The sequence below is a fragment of the Cyprinus carpio genome, chromosome B6 (genome assembly GCF_018340385.1).
Source record: "Cyprinus carpio isolate SPL01 chromosome B6, ASM1834038v1, whole genome shotgun sequence".
Taxonomy (NCBI): domain Eukaryota; kingdom Metazoa; phylum Chordata; class Actinopteri; order Cypriniformes; family Cyprinidae; genus Cyprinus; species Cyprinus carpio.
The window spans coordinates 10,390,351-10,408,293 of record NC_056602.1 but is presented as its reverse complement, the minus strand read 5'-3'; the positions used below and the strand labels follow the sequence as shown (position 1 = coordinate 10,408,293).

At 36.0% G+C, this 17,943-nt stretch overlaps 1 protein-coding gene across 7 annotated transcripts in view; it reads left to right on the top strand.

The window, feature by feature from the left end:
• LOC109105236 (arf-GAP with GTPase, ANK repeat and PH domain-containing protein 1-like) overlaps positions 1-17,943 on the top strand; it is a 174,114-nt gene that overhangs the window by 77,999 nt on the left and 78,172 nt on the right. For 4 of the 7 annotated variants that reach the window (XM_042725657.1, XM_042725656.1, XM_042725652.1 and 1 more), the window contains 3 exons: positions 11,572-11,630; positions 12,420-12,507; positions 14,930-14,944. In XM_042725657.1, the coding sequence (XP_042581591.1) occupies positions 11,572-11,630; positions 12,420-12,507; positions 14,930-14,944 (162 nt within the window). The remainder of the gene's footprint in view (positions 1-11,571; positions 11,631-12,419; positions 12,508-14,929; positions 14,945-17,943) is intronic. The other 3 variants (XM_042725658.1, XM_042725659.1, XM_042725653.1) reach the window with 1 other exon arrangement.

Here is a 17,943-nt window from a genome sequence, read left to right as displayed (position 1 = left end):
CATGTTCTGACTCAACAAATGACGTGAATTTTGGGGTGGGATTACCTGTAATAAACTGCTTAGCAGGGAATTGACTAGCTTTTTCAGATAACATAGTAAAGGGAATAACCACAAGGAGGATTGCAAGAAAACTCTTGGGATACTGTACAGATGCTGAGCTCCATCTTGACAGGTAAGCTTGGATAGTTCCCAAATTCTGCTAACATCCTCTTTTTAGGCTGCACAACCAACTTTTCCCCAGTCTACTGATAGTTGTTGTTGTTAAAATCTGGGTCCTGAGTTTCTTTTGTATAGAGAATTCAGCAAGAATTAATTCTCAGCTGCTGCTGGTAACATTTCTATGCCACTTTAATAAGAAAACATCCTTAGAATAAAAAACATCAAGAGTACGAGGTCATTAACACGCAACGGCACACTAGAGATCACTGTCAACACAACTCGTGCAGAAGTGGAGCCAGTTAATATTTGCATTTAGCATTTGGAATTCAGATAAGCTTAAAATGATTTCCTTGTGTAGTTTGGCATGTTTGTTCTTAGCTGCTTTGGTCCTGAGTCAGGTGCTTTGTTAGTGTGTGTATGTTTCTTCTAGTGTTCTGTCTTCTGTGAAGTCTGTTCTCCTAGACAGCGCTGACTCAAAGGTGGCCACAGTATAATAATAGCAGCAGCAAGGGAAAGAGAAAAGCGGAAGGAGAGTTGCAGAAACTGTGCCAGCGGCGCGGGCTGGCGGAGACAGAATTATGGCAATATGGCTGTTTTTACTTCTCTTTTTTCCTTATAGTAGTGCTGCCATGTTTTCAGCGGACCACATCACAGACCCAAAGGGAGGGAAGTCTATATAGAGAATGTAAACACTGCACAGGAGGTGGGAAATGCATTATATTTACGTCGTTCCTCGGATGCATCCCTTTGTGTAACCCGATGTCGATTGCAAAATTCTGTAAAGCGCACGCTTAACAGGGACTAAAGTTTGCCAGAATCTTTGTTCGTAATTCAGTGTCTATAAACTGATCAAAGTCCCTTTCAAGGCAAGTCAGTTCACTCAGCGGCCATCTTGGGAACGTATTCAGTAAGCTTTTTCCAGTCATGCAAGTACAGTTCAGATTGAATTAAATGAGCCATTATTGGTTCTTTTTAGGGTTGTGTCAATAGGTGATTGTATCGAGTATTAACGATAGTATCGACGATAGATGTTTTTTCAAAGTTTTCATTTGGGGACATAATTTGAAGTTGGAAAAGGTAATATTCATATTAAATAATAATAGTCATATAAAAAACTTTAGGCTGCTTTTAGCCTTATGTTGGAGTTGGTTCACTTTCCGGCAATAAAACTATTAATTAAATAATTAAATAAATTAGCACGATAATATTGTGTATCGGCATTCTCACAGTCTGACGATAGGATGATATGAAAATTGTCTGGTTCTTTTATTATTGGCAATTGGTTCTTTTAATTGGAAGGTCGGAGTATTGAAAGATATTGTAAACTAGAGCATTCTAATTTAATTTCTCCCATACATTGTAACACCAGCGACCCGTCTCAGCTACATACCTTCAAAAGGAGATTGTCTATAGGTGCACAGCTGTATGTATGCTTTGACCCACCAATAGAAATAGAATAAGTAGAGGTAATTCTGTGGCTTTCATTCTGTGTAACCACATCAGATCCTTGTTGGTTTCAGCACCCTTTTTAAAAAAATAAAGATGCTAATTACGCACAGTAATTTATTCATATCATGCAAGGTAAAATACATGCACAGAACCAGCCTAAAGTAAATAAAACCAGTGTTAAGCTCATCAACAAAATTACTGACTCATTTTCACGCTTTTTGCGTTTGCCAAAGATGAAAAAATGCACACTGATGATAATTAAATAAATTTTAAAACACTATTTTAAATCGTTATCATGCTAGTATTTCAGGATGTTTTCATACGAACAGTTTGAATGTATAATATAATGTTAAATGCATTAAAATGAATGAATGTGTACACAATTTTTAAGTAATGTTGAAAAATTTAATGTTATCGCTGAACACATTTTTGTTATTTTGCATATTATTGGCAACTAGTGTTATTTTTCATTGACTATTCCATTGAAATTAAATGAACTTGACTTAACTAAACAAAAAACTAAAACTAAAGGATATTTTCGTTATTTAAAGGGAAATGTGTCAAAAAATTAACACTGCAAGTCAGATTACCAAATATTGCATACACAATAAATTTACTTCCAGGACATTTTGGTAATGCACAACAATGCATGCCACTTACCTTTGAGTTTTTATTATTTTTTTTGTTCTTTTTTTTCAGTTAAGAGAATTATAACTAATAGATTTGAAAATAATTGTGTGAGAAGGCAGTGTGCTTATGTCCCTCTCAGTCCCACCCTATATGTTTGGCACAGGTACGAACACACCTTGTTCGGCTGTTTTTGGAATACTGTGTTGATATGTATGCACTAAAACCTGGGAGAGAACAGGCCATGCTTTGTACAGACATAGGCAGCCAGGACACAAAACACATGTTTAACTGTGCTACGCTGGATAATCTATCTACCACAATGTGGAAATATCACCCCTGCTTATTCCATCACTAACTTGCTGTGCCTTTTCTTTTCCAACCCTCTTCCTCTCTCTCTTACTCGGTGTCATTTTGATGAAGAGCAGACACATTCTGCTAAACACTCTAATCTCCTGCTGTCTTTGCGGAGGTGGCACCCAGAAACAGTGTGAGGGTAATAGACTTTCCATTGTCACAGTATGTGTGGATACATTTAAAGTATGGAGCTTGTATGTTCACCTTATGCAGCTTGTAAAATCTAGGACACAGACTCAGCTTTTCTTCTGCTGTCTCAGCATGTGATGTGCATGTGTGTAGGAGGTTTATGTTCATTAAGAGTGTCTTACTGAGTCAGGACACTTACGAAGCCTGGTGCAATGCAGGAGACCATATGGTTGGTACTGAGGAAGCTGAATATAGATCATTTTAGACAATCAATTTAAAAGTGATGGTCCTTTTGTAGTTTATAAATAATGGCAGAAACATCAGATAAAATTAATATTCTGGGTTTAATACAATTTAAAATGTTTTTTCGTTCAAAAATGAAAGTTCTGTTATCATTTACTCACCCACATGTCGTTCCAAATCCATAAGACTTACACTCATCTTTGGAAAATAAATGAAGATGTATTTAATACTCTCCCTTAATTGTTTTCTGAAAAAACACAATGGATTTGTATGATGAACAGGTTTAATTTAGGCTGTTATTCACACGATTTAAATAGAGTGATATGAAGCTTCGGTATTAACTGGTCTGTTTTACTTTGTCAGGTTGGGCCCATTTACTTCCATTTTTTTATTTTTTTATTTTTTTGAATCAACAGTATGCATTAAGTACTGTCGATTGATCTGTTTTCTGCCAAGAATCAGCATTTGAACGGCTTTAGACGTCACGATCATGATCATACTGCCGAAGGGTCCTAGTGTGTCAATGAGAACTGGTTCGATTCGTGTTTGGCAGCATATTGATTCAGCCAAAGCAGTGAATTCAGCATGCAGGTCAATGAACTGGTACCACAGCGACCCTGCTGCACTGGGAACACTGGGGAAAATGGAAACTTGAGACCCCTTCTAGGAAAACAGGAAGCAGCTGTAACAACATCCTGTTTCAGAGTGATGTCCAGGGAGCAGTGGCGCATGGGTGAGCCATCAGTAGCCCCAGTGCAGCCCAACAGAGGGGCAACAATGCAGCCCAGTGTGTCAGAGGAGCAGCGGGGGGCTGACGGACTGGATTTTTTCCATTTGCACTGTTGGGGTCAATGACCAGCAGTCAGTTGAACATAGACGCATGATGCAGGAATACAATTATTTGCTGGTTTCTTTGTTAAAAATTAGGGTTGGGAATCGAAAACCAATTCCAATTCCTGTGTGCACATCCTTTGTTTTTAGGTAGTAGAAAGGGGCTATTCAAAATGTACTTGTTTTTGAATCATTCATTCAAGAGATTCATTCAAAAACACTGATTCTACCAGTAATGAGACAAGTAAATCTCGAGTGAGTCATTTAATCATTCCATTCATAAATTCCATGAGATTTTGTTTAGTTGTCTAACATTTTTTCTTCAGAATTGTAAGAGAACCTCACCCTCCATTAAAAAAAGTCTCAATTGATCCTGAATCTTGCAGCACTATTTTGCACACAAACAGCTCTTAATCGAGTCAAGTTTTTATGTAGCCAGCTGATTTTTATTCATGGTATTCAGCAGCAATTTAATGTTTTGCAAAAAGACACACAAAGTAAATATATTTGACATCTAAATGTTTGACATTGGAATCGAAACTGGGAATTGATAAGAATCGGAATCGGAATTGATAAAATTCAAACGATACACAACCCTATTAAAGATGATAGTTGATAGTGGAAATTGGAGAGAAAGAGAATCTTAGTAATTTGAGCTAGTGTGGCGTGTGTCTCTTAGTGTATGTGTTTTCACAAAAACTGCTGGGAAATGCGGCTTTGTGTTCACTATGCTATTTTGGGAGCTGCAGTGAATAAGGAGATGAAACATGCTGTTCTCAGTGTCTGGAGGGAACGCTGGGGTGAGGGGGGAATGAGATGAGAGAGCTTGAGATGAGGAGTGTAAAGTGACAGTGAAACGGAGGGAGGAGGGTGGTTCTCCAATAACCTCCATCAATGATCAGAGTGTACGGCAGTAAGTCATGTTTCTGGCAGCATTCAGAGCCACATGCAGACTCCACATGCACTTACTGTAGCTGCCTCTCACTGTGTTCTTTATAACAGTCTCCAACCAGCCGGATAAGCCTTATGTGTGCTTTTTTTGTCTGAGGCAGTTCCTCATTTTCAATTCTAATATGGCCCGTCTTGACCTGAACTTGTGTTAGCATTTTACTTTGGGGTTTCATTTTGAATCAGACAGATGCATATGAGTGTTAAGCTCAAAAAGCACACCCTCAACTGTGAGACTGTCTAGTTTGCCCAAAACTGACAATTCTGTCATTTATTCATGTCCTTCCAAAACTTTCTTCTGTGGAACATCTAAGAAGATATTTTTTTAAATATCACAGTTTTTGTCCATACCGTGAGATTTGACTTTTAAAGGTGTGATCACATTTACCGCTATTCAGCTCATTTCCTTGGGTGAAATCTTATCATTTTAATAGGAGTCCTAACAAGTGGCAATTTCGCATGATGCCGAGGGATTTCCACAAACAGATTTTTTATGATCCTATGATTTCCATGCAGACGGATTCACAGAATTATCACCAGCTATAAAAATGGAATTTACAGTATAATGCAAAATGGCATATATTAAATATTAAAGCTCAAGAAGACTCCTATTTAAGTTTAGTTTTATGAATGAAATCAGACATTATTAGATGTTATTGATTATTACATTTTAATTAAACCATTAAAATGGAATCCAGAAAAATTTAAATATAATTAGATGTAGAGTCAAATGTAATTTGGGAAAAAATCATTTCCTAGGGCCCTTAAATTTGATAATTTTTTAATTAAACTTTTAATATATTGTTGCTAAATTGTATACATTTTATTTCAATTAATTATAAATGCTTTTTGATTACTAAAATTTATTGTAACCATTAAAACTAAATAAATAATAATGAAAACTGAAAAATAAAAAAAAAAATAAAACATACATATTCAACACTATATTAAATACGCTCCGTGAATTTGCTTCGCTGATCAACAGACTGCTGCTTTTTTGGAAGTGACTTGGTAAATGGTGGGGCCAGATTCATCAGACTGATTTAAACTGGTAAACCCTTCAAAAAAAAAAACAAAACATCAGACTGATTTAAACTGGTAAATCTTTTGAAAAATTCATTAAAAGACTCATTTACTCAATAAATAGGCTACACTGGTCACACCATAGTTTCTTTCTTTCTTTTTTTTTTTGTGCAGCTCAAAAGAACAACTCAACAGTAAGATATTTTCTTGTCAATATTTTGCTGTACACAAACTGCAAACTTAAATTCATGCTGGAAAGCACCCTAATGGATATTGCACATCTAAATGGCAAGTGCTTTTGCCAAGCTCCAATCTGACGACCTCTTCCTGTTCTTAATTAGGCCAATTCTTATACAGAATAAGCTGCAAAATGCATCAGACTTTGATGACTGTCAAGATTTTGGCTCTAGATGAATATAGATGAGACCAGATATAATCAAGCAACTCGGATCTCATAACTGAAGTCTCATTCAGAGGAATTACACACTCTCACTGTTCTGCAGGAGAGGAAAAGCCGCTTCATTTACATCCTGACCGAATGATGATGGATGTCCTTGGGAGTTGTGACTTGCGCCAAGTGTGCCTTTGAGCGCTGTGTAATGGTTGATTGTTGCAAGCTACCCGACACATTCATTACTGCGCTTTGTGTGTTAGTTCCGCATTCGTAAATCCTAATTGAATCTTTGATGGAGCCTCATGGTGTCGATTTTGGACTGGGGTTGGCCTAGTTCTCCAAGTCCCCTCAGGATGCTTACATTGGGTGTGTGGGATTTTAATGATTCAGGAGATCTCTAAAATCTGCAAGTTCTTAAAATGAGGGTGAATCCTAAGGACAAAAGCTGAGCAGAATAAAAGGACCTGATCTGGGACAGGCCATCACAGACACCAGGACACTGACCCTGGTAACATTATGCAGAATTATTGTAAATTGAGGGACTTCCTGTAAATGTCCTTCTAATTTCACTATTCTGTTTTTTCCATCATGTCATCATTTTCTGCCCGACACAGAGTGGGTGGTGGAAGTGCGCTTCTGAAATCGGTCAGCTCACAGCAAGGGGGTGGAGGGTCCAGACAGGTCATGGGAAACTGGCTGCAAAGAATCAACGCTGAAATGAGTCTCTTACTCTACATGCACATATAAACAAATACATAAGAGCATTTAAATAAGACACATGAGCTTCCCACGGGGCACACAGACACCCCTCATTAGCCCACCTGCTGGAATATGTTGGCTGTTCTCTGTTCTAAAGTTGATTTGTGTGTCCTCCTAGATTTTCAGTGACTTTAAAGTGACCACATGATTGTCGTATTTGTGAAGTAACTGTGTGTTTGTTTACTACACATTCAGATGCACTTGCCAGAATTATTTCACCTAGAGGTATCCCAGATTGACAATGAAATTCAAAATATGCAACAAAAATATGTTCACATGACCAGGTTTTCTAGTTTTTATTTTAGTTTTAGTTTAGTTTTAGCATTTTAGAACAATAAAAAGTTAGTTAACTGTGTAATTTAAAATTAAATGACATTTTAATGTTAATGTAAAATATACAATGTATCAAAAAATATAGACTATTTATTTTATTTTTAGGCTATAGTATATATTTCATTGTTGTATGGATTGTTTTTTCCAGTTATGTTTTGCATTTTCAGTTTTTTTTTTAGGTTTTATTCAAGATAATGCAATAATAGTGGTTGAAATATGAGTTTTTCATTGCCTGATGATGATATAGGCTAATTCTATCATGCTTAATACAATTCAGTGTTAGTACATGAGATGTCTACAACATGAAAATGCTGACATGAAAATAAATCTTGTTTACCTAAAACACATACTCAAATTTCAACTATTCATTAATTATGAAAAAAAAAATAGTTTCAGCTATACAGAAGACAGTTGTTGTTATTCAGCTCAATTCAGTTAAATATTGTTGACAATTCAGAAGTGACAACTGTGCAAATGTGATCAGAAATATGTTCAATTCATCTACTTTATGAGCAGCTCTTTAGAAGGCAGTAGTTAAATTTTCTGTTCGTAATCAGCTTAAAGGCCCGTTCACACCAAGGATGATAACTATAAAGATAACGATAAAGATATAGTTCTAAAAATCGTTTTCAGTATTAAAGAACAGCAGAGTCCACACCACAACTATAACGATAAAGACAAACAAAAACGATATTGTTGGAATCACTTTCAAAACGATTTTTTTTCCAGCTGATGAACGATAAAAAATTGACAGCCAATCAGAATCCATCCTGCTGTTTCGAGCTCGAGAATTTAAAGCGGCAGACGAGTGTGTGCTTAGAATAAACAGACTATATCGTTCGTTGGTGTGGATGCTAATATCATTATCTTTATAGTTATCTTTATAGTTATCGTTCTTGGTGTGAACGGGCCTTAAGTCAGTTTAAAGCTGGCAGTAAAATTTGCAACTGAAAATAGATTAAAAAAAGATAAATACTTCTGTTAATTGGACATGTTAAGCAGACATGGCATTAACACCACTATACACTTGGTAAAACAATCCAAGGTAGACGTACTGACCTGGAAAAGCATCCATATGAGGTGACATCATTTGCCACCCTTGCTTTTTTAATGATGTACGACTCTCATTGACAGGGAAATATATATGATCTGTCTTGATTACATGGCAGATGCCAATGCATATATCGTGATTCATATTAGATTTATTTCCACATATACATAATGCCTGAAACTGATCTGATAATATCAGCATCCAGGGTTTTTTTTTTTCCCTGCTTACACATTGTGGGTCATATCCAATCTGTCACATGGGAGGAAAAAATCATAAATGGGACACTTGAACCATGTAATGTAAAAATGACTAAATATTGACAGAATTGCCTCGGCCTAATGCTAGGTCTATCACTCCCTGTAGCTGAGCCATGATTTATTTATTTATTTATTTTTTAACTGCAAAAATTCAACTTTGCGAGTTGAAATCAACTGGGTGCTCATCAAAGCAAAATTTTTCAGTTGTTTGGAGACAATCATACAGACATCGAACTCCAGACATGCATGCATTCTCATGAGAAGCAGGCTCTGCATTGTCTCTCCTCAGAGTTGCGGATGAAGAGCATGGATAATGACTGGGTGTTTTAGTTTTGTCTTTACTGCCTTCATTTTTTTATAGATAAAATAAAGGCTGCTGTCACACAGTATTCATGGTTATTGAGCTCTCTACAAACACAAATATCAAGAAACTTTTATTATTTGTAACGATTTTCTGCAAGGATACCTTGTTTATACTGCCAACTTATGAGATTTCTTTTATAGAATTGTACTTAAGTATAATAGTAGCTTCAGACTGAAGCTCTTGCAATGTCTTTCATCATAGTTTTTATTGAGGTTACAGTTTTATAGTCAAGCATGCTATCAACTTCCATAATGAAAAATAATCCAGCAAGTCTATTTCAATTGAAGAGGTGAAGCAAGATTGACAAGGGCTTTGGCTGTAATGGTTCATTACCGACCTGTCACTCCCATCATGTCTCCTGTGATGTTACAGATTGTCATTTTGAATGAGTCGCAGTATCACAGACAGCTGTCATAGTGCTGTGTTGATTGGTTCCATCTGCGCATGGAACGCCTAATCTCAAATAAGTCAGGTTTCTCCAAACAATATGATTTATATGTGATTACAGCATCAGTTGTTCAGTCAATCCTTATTTTTTTCTTTACTACCCAGTCGGCTTTCATATATGCTTCCTATGTGGGTAGCAGATTGTGTTAACCTTCCTCAGATCTCAGACACTGTGGTCTTTTCAGGGTCACCCCATGGAATATATGAAGCAACCCCCAGAGGCTCTTGTTTCCTCACTATTCTTCATCTGCTAGCCTTTCAAAAGGTGGCAGTGGAGGCAATCCCCAAGGGTTATGCATATATGTTAGCATTAGCGTGTGTTTAGTATGGGTCTCTTGAGAAATTATAGACTGTTGTTCTCTGACATCAGTGAGTAGAAGATGGAAGCAAAGCATGCATTGCTTTGTGCATGGAGATGGACACAATAAAGAATAAAGCAGGGTCCCAAAATCTAATAAGTTTCCTACCTAAATAACATTTAAGACACCATATGCACACTCTCAATGTAAAAACTGTTTCTAAATATAAGCTGCTTTGTTTGGGCCAAGTTGTGGATAAGGCAAATCAGACAATATGGTGGATGAGTTTAGACAAATATATTGTAAATATGCTTGTTTCATCAAATACCTAAAAGTTTTGATATAATGCAGCCTATTTTATAATATTTTACACAATATTTGTGTATATAGTCTGTTTTACGCTGATGAGATGCTTTATGCTTATTGTGATATGAATCTGTATGCTAATTAAAAGGGTTGCAAAAAGGTGGAAGATTTCCAGTAAATTTCAGAAATATTCCAGAAATTTTGGAAACCAGTGGATTTTTGGGAATATTCCAGGGATTTTTGGAAAGTTTCCCCTTTGCAACCCTACTAATTAATAACATTGATAGCGTAGCAATATGTAACATCACACTCTACTTGGGTCAACCTTTCTGACTCTAAATTTACTTTACCAATTGTTGTTTTTTCTGGTTAAGGATTAAGGATGAGAATGTATGTTTTTATAATTCTTACCCAATAAGATACTTTAGAGCTAATATTTAAGATTATTTTAATTTACTTTACTTTCTCAGGTCTGGAAATTTCACTCAAAAGTAAGCTTCCTCATAAATACAGTTTTCTGGAGGGCCATTTGTCTGGTGCTCAAAGTTGCAGCCGATTAAGATTGTCCAAATTAGTTACAAATGAGGTTCCATTTCATTGAAGGTGCTGTATTAAGGATGGTACACATTACATGAGTTTGTCTATGTTTTTGCCCCAGCATGTAGGCTGGAGGTGTCATCGATTGTTGTTGCTGAAAGGCAAAATTTAATACAGAAAATCCTCCATTCATAAGTTCTTTTAGTCAATATTACACATTTTTGTTTGTCATGCATCTCTAAGCAGTGTTGCACGTTATTGCAAAAGTTTATGTTTGGAGTGACTCAAATATCTGTTACTGTTTTTTTTCTCTGTAACCATATATGATGTCTGCAAGTGCATAATGCCTAGTGTTTTATACTTGGTTCAGATCTTAGAAGTAATCTAGTGTATTCCAGTCTTTAGAAGACACAAGACAGCTGTCTACATTTGCTCATTTGGTAGGTGCTCTTATTCAAATTGACTTACATTGCATTCAATCTAAACATTTTATTTGTTCATCCATTCCCTGAGAATTGAACTTGTGACTTTGGCGTTGCTAACGCCATGCTCTGCGTTGTCTAACAATGTATCTAACATTGATCGTCATGGGCATTTTCTTTGATATTAGAGCATGATCCGACTCTCACCATATATAAACTTGACAGATCTTCTGGAGTCATGGATTTGCAGGCTTATTTGCTGCTCTCCTAGATGTCCTCTGAGCGTTTGAGCCCACAGTGCACACCTGCAGCCGCTATTGTTCTATTGTAATGTGAAACGAGTTGTGCAGCTGAGCATGGGGGCCGTGTAGGCGATGTGGGCTCTAATTAACACATATTTGATCATTGCTGAAAAGGCCTAAAATGAACACAAATGTGTTTTGTTCTGTAGTGTAGTTCAGAGTTGTATTTTAACATGGAAATGGATCTTTGTTCCGTTTTGGTCTGTTTGACTGTGTCTTTTCCTCTGCTGTGTGTACTGATCAGTGAACTGCTCATCTTGAACTGTTCTGTAAATAAGACTGAACTGAAGGGCATGAGCACATTTATAATGATCTCTCTCTTTCTCTGTTACAGATGCCTTTGTCAACAGTCAGGAGTGGACACTCAGTCGCTCTGTACCAGAGCTCAAAGTGGTGAGTCCTGTCACTGATGCTTAAAATTTCATAACTTATACAAGATTTAAATCGCATCATTTAATTACTTAAATTAGTGTTGCATGCTAGTGACCTCACAACAAAACAGCTTTGAACAGGCTGTGTCCTCTCTAAATTGGCCTTAATATGCTGAATTCTCTGTTTCTTGTCCTGTGGAAAGTTCATTTGAAATTAAAATAAACTCACTTTTTACACTCTCACTACTTTATTTGTTGGTCCCCTAATAATATCCATAATGACATTTGTGTCATTTGACAGCATCATTTCCTCCATCTCAAATTATTTCTTGCTTGATAGCATTCTGTGATGAAATGATTGCATGTGAAAATGACATTGAACAGTTTTAACATTAAATGATTGACTTGTCTTCCTAACGTATATTAATGCATGGATAGAATTGGTTTAATCCAAAATAAAGAAAATTAAACAATATTTTAATATATTTAGCATAATTGAACCCAATTACAGTTTGTTTAACAAAAGTACAGAACTCTTTCTTTAGAATTCTTTAAAAGTTATTATTAGTAATAATGAATATTATCATTTTAATTTAATTTCATAGTGCTTTAATGATATCGAATTAACTTTAAAAGTTTCAAACCAAAGTCTGGGTAAAAATCAATAAAATGATTAACAAGAGATGATAACAAAGGATGTTCGTTTTAATTGATCTTTGCTTCAGGTCTAAGCTGAGACACTGTTCATTTACATGTCAAAATATCATGTAAGGGACCCCTATTAATTCTGTGTGTGTATTTGTGTGTGCAGGGCATTGTGGGTAACTTGGCCAGTGGTAAGTCTGCCCTGGTGCACAGGTACCTGACAGGAACCTACGTGCAAGAAGAGAGCCCTGAAGGTAGGTGTTTTGCTATCAAATGGGCAGGTGATATATGAAAAATCATTAAAAGCCTTTGTACTTTTATATCTCTCACTGTCTTTATCTTTAACAGTTTATATTACTCACGTTAATGCTTTTGAAAGGCTTTACAACAATGGCGTATGTGTGTCCTTCTGTTCTTAGATCCCGTTTAAATCTTAAAGTTGTGTAAATACAATTAATATTCCTCTCTTTTCAGTACTGCTGAGGCATAGCCTAGATACTCTTCTTATTTTTCTCTCCTTCTCTTATTCTTTCTCTCTCTCCGCACACCTGCTGTTCGTATGTTAGTACAGTACATTTGTGCCAGAGGACTCTGCTACACTCCCCATGTATAATTGAGAACATTCAGGGCACACCGCCAGACCACCACAATATGCTCTCTTCCACAAGCACAGATCTGCTTTCAAAAGCTCCCCGTGTCAATATTTCATGTCCTTTATAACTGTTATTATGTAGTCATGTTAAACTGGCCTTTCAGATGGCTCCTCACGGAGCAGCGTTTGTAAATTTTAGGACTTTTCTTTAAAGATCGTAATTAGTTAAAGCAACATTTAGTACAAGTGTGCTTAACTGCAGTAATCTGAGTGCCTGGGGGTCCCGCAGAAAGCATGAGGGCCGACGGGCACTGATTATGTCTCGTCCTCTCCTTTGCACTTTACCGTATAAAACTCAAGCCACTGCATACCAGCGGTCAACCAGGAAATCGCCTGCAAGAAAAAAAAATCCCCCAGAAATGTCAATTGCCTGTTTGCCGCAGTGGATTATAGCACAGAGTGCCAAAGGAAACTTAGCGCGACATCAGAGACCGTTGAAGTGTGTGCCTTGCTAAGCTCAAGCGACACGGTTAAATCTTTCACATTTGAGGCCAGCACGTCATTTGATGTTAGAAGTGCCGCAAAACTCAGATTCGCAGTGGTGTTACATCACATTTCAGCAACAGGAAGCTGTGATTTGAATTTCCAAATTTACATTCCTGTAAAACTACCACATGAAATGTTTTCCTATTTTGCGTTTTTGAAGTTTCACTATTCTGGGTTTAAAAATAGTTTTTTCTAGCTTTGGTAGAGTAACCCCAACCTCAAAACCACTAAGTAGGGCTGGAGCGGATTTTTACAGCGCACTCTACAATGAAAGCAGTCGGCCGCATGGGTCCCCCCCCCCCACTTCTATCACACATACTACATGAATAGACACATTCTCAGAGCTCATTAAGAGATATTATCACAAGGCCAACTCTGTGACTGCGTGTGTATGTTTACCCAAGAAGAAAGAAAAATCCCTACAGGCCTTTTGGTCTCAATACAGACCCAGCCTTTACCATTTCAAAACCCAGCACCCCATATGGGTAACTAACTCAGTTTTTTGCTTATGCCGCCACAATCATGTTTGATTTAGAATTGCGGCTCTGCTGGGATCAGCAGTTTGGTGCAATTGTGCAGACCAGCCCCTCTGGTGTGAAAAATAACACTTTTATCAATGTGAAATATCAAATTTAGCCTTTGAATCTTTTCCAAGTAAAATCTAGATAAACTAGTTGCAAACCGTGAAATCTAGATAAACTGGTTGACCATCGTGACCCATTTCCACTTCATATTTCCTATCTTTTTGTTTAACAGGTCAGTGGCAAATAAGAATATTTTAAAATCTAGTTTAAAACATCTGACAAGTTCTTTGTATTCATGTTGGTTTAAAATTTTTTTTTTTTTAATTTAATTAGCTGTTGTGTCACCACACACCACATGACTTTAAATTGGTGCACAAAAGTATTTTTAATTATTAATCAAAAAATAAATAAACAAAAAAACTTTCAATTAAAAAAAAATAAAATAAAAAAAATAAACAGTAAAAGCTACTAATGTTTTTATTCAAGATTTATTAATATTCATTATTATTTATTTCTTAATTATGGTGTATTATTCTAAAATGTATTTGGATTTATGTCCTAAAACAAATATAAAAATGAATTATAATTAAAAAAAAACATGCTCATCATAGAAGAGATGTATTTAAGTCATTGTGTGTTTAAATGGTAATGTTTTTTATTTTTATTTTATTAATTAATAGATTTAGGAGTGTTACGTTACTGACCTCAGTGCTATGAGCATGTGTGATAGTATGTGGCCTTTTCATCACCCTACTGTAAATCAGCTATATTGACCTGACCATGTCCTCAGGGCAGACGTGTTAGATCTGTATGTTCAGATACAACAAGCTCGTGACCCACAGACACAGAAGCCCCATGACAATAGATAAGCTTGCGGTGAAGGAATGAAAGTGATGCTTCTTTCTCTTTGTCCTGCTGTGTTTAATTTCTCAACTGACTGTGCATGTTTAGCTTGGCTGCTTTTTGATTCGAGTTTTGTTTATTCTCTCTTTCCTTGGCTGCTTCTTTAACTAGCTGACGTGGATGCAGGTAACTATTTGCTCTCTTTTTCATAATGTCACCGTCATGTTCTTCTTGGGGAAGGTCTGTCGTAGTACAAGAGAGTCGAGGAGGTGGACTCTCCCCTCTGTGGCTTGTTAAACAGCATATTCTTCATCATGTTTCTGTTTAGATTCTCACAAACAATGTGTGTCATAGTTAATATCTTCAATTATAGAGTAGATTCCACTCCACATGGCTTCTCTTTACTCATCACAAAGCTTTAAGCAAATCAAGCCATAGAACATGAGGTTCCACTCTACTCCTCTCTTGATGCCACTGTAGTTTTGCCATCTTTCCATTTCATTCATTTCCTCAGTAACACCAATGCACTGAGCATTACAGGTCACTGTCCATCAAGACGTTTTACCAAAAACTGTTTCTGAGTGTCTCTCATGATGAACTAAGCTTCAGTGCATCCAGAGACTGTAAACTCAAGTGTGTTTTTACTCAGCTGAGGTTAACTCCATGGAGAAAGAACCCAGAGTGTAATTAACCGATGGGTGTGTATCTTTCACTCACTGTGCACTTCTCTCTCTCGCTCTCTATTTTCAACAAATATATAAATATCTGCGTCCAGACTATATGCTGAGTATTAGCTGTCCTGATGCTCCTCCACTTCCTCATCCTTCATAATGCAAACAGACAAACCACGTCATTATGGAAAAGCTTGCCATCCCCTCCAGCCTAACCGCCGTTCCCGAACAGCTCGCCCACTCTTCGATTTCAACTAAACCTGGTGAATTTTGTAAAGCACATGAACTTTGGTATTCACATTATTGCCCCCATGTTTGGTTCAGTGGAGGAGCAGAGTTTAAAAACTCGAGTCATCCAGACAGAGGGAAAATTGGAATGGAGGCTGTAACAGATAAAGCTGTTCGAAATCAGGCAGGCGAGAAACATTGTGTTTATCATTTCGTCATCTCAATTGAGTTACAGTGGCTGTGCTTTAGAACCATTATGTAAGAAACTTTCAAGTAAAAAACTATTGCAGTGCTGCTCATGCTGTGATAATGGCACTGATGCTGTATTAAAATTAAGATTTGAATGTCTGCTCTCTAGTGTAAGCACTGTTTTATTTTCTGATTTGGTGATTTAATGATTTTTACAGCTGTGTCTAATTAGGAAGGTCTGCAGAACTAATATATAATACATGTTCTGGCAAAGTTATAACTAATTAATGGGTTTTCAAACTTTTTGTTGTGAAGGACCCCCCAATATGACATTTTCCATTAAAACAAAGTAGCAATATATGAGAAAAATAGTGGGCTATTATGAAGAAAATATTGTTTAAAAAAATGAAAATGAAAAATGGAATTTATAAATGTAAATGTTACATAGAAATAAGTTTTAATTCATATATAAAATTATTAAATAATTATTAAAAAATGTTAGTAAATAATTATTAGAATATATTTGTGGAGGGCTTTTTACAATAAGTATTGTGATTATTGTGAGAAAAACAATTGGCTTACAAAATTAAAAATATGAAAATATGCTTTAAAGTTATTTACTTTGTTGCTTTAGTTATTACTTAGTTTGTTATTTCTTAGTTGCTTACCTCTAGTTGCACCACTGTTCCTGGCTAGATCTGATAAATCCAAAAATATTATCAAGTACAATACTGTAAATAGCGATCAAACCAGTTATCAGTCCTTCCCAAATCTCTCTCTGTATGATTTATGGTCTTGGTTTGTTATCATGGGGAATTGGGGATACACTGTTGGAGGTCAGGGGTGAAGGGTAATACTTAAAAATTTTCGAGTGGTGATGTCCCCAGATGACCATGGCATGTCCTTTCAGGCTATGAAAGGTCTTCGGTGCACAAGCTGATTAGCAGTTTAGAGCTGTGATAAGTTTAAGACCCTCTAAAATCTCCAGGAATCCCCTCTGATCCTCTTACGCTTCTGCAAACCAACCAACAGTCTCCCTCCTCTCTTTTGCCGAGAGAAAGATAGAGAGAGGTCTCGGTGTTCTCTGATTTCTGACCACCGCTCTCTCATCTCAGATGGGGCACAGATGGAGTGGTGACCTTTACCACTCCAGCCATCGTTACACTGGACGTTTGGAAAACTAATTGCAGCAGCAATAATTAATTTGTCTTTGGATTCAAATAATTTTCTGAGGTATTATTTGTCTTTCTGAAAAACAAAGAAGGTCAGGAAGAAAGCACTCAGAGTAGATAAAAGACACTTTAATGCATAGATAAATGTATTATAAAAAAGGGAGTTACAAGTGCAATAAATAAATGAATCATTTCATTTCAAGCATCTTTGTTCAGTCTGCATTTTATATTGTGTCAAATACTCACGTTAATAAGGTTTAGACCAAAGGTTCTCAACCTTTTGTGACTTGGTCCCTTCATTGTCCAACACAATATTATTCACAGGGCCCCTCATTTAGAATATAGTTTGATATTTCCTCCGGTATGTATGTAATATATATGTGTATATATATATATATATATAAAATTGAATTAACCACAATTATTCTTCTGAAGTGAAGATTAACTATGATTATAGTTGTTGAGGGGAAAATTGAAAAATATATATTTATATGTATTTATTATTATTATTATTATTATTATTATTATTATTATTTAATGATTTTAGTAAGTTAAGTAATAGGGATGGAATTTAAAAGAATGAACAATTCCAGTTCAATTATTGATTAAAAGAAATTCAGTTCTATTGTGAAATTTACAAATATATCTTAAACAATTCTTACATGAGAAAAAAAAAATCAGTTTCATTGTGAAATTTCTAAATACTATTTAAACAGTTCTTACAAAAGGTGTTTTTAAACAAACTTTTCAGAGACAGCATAAATTCAATCCAGTAATATGCTTTAACTATATATTAAATATCAGTACTAAACAAACAGAAAAGTGGTAATATATTTAAATTATTTATTTATTTCCATGAAATCCTACTGTCAAGATTCATGTGTTTGTAACTATGAACAGCCAGTCAGTATGTACACTGAGTGTG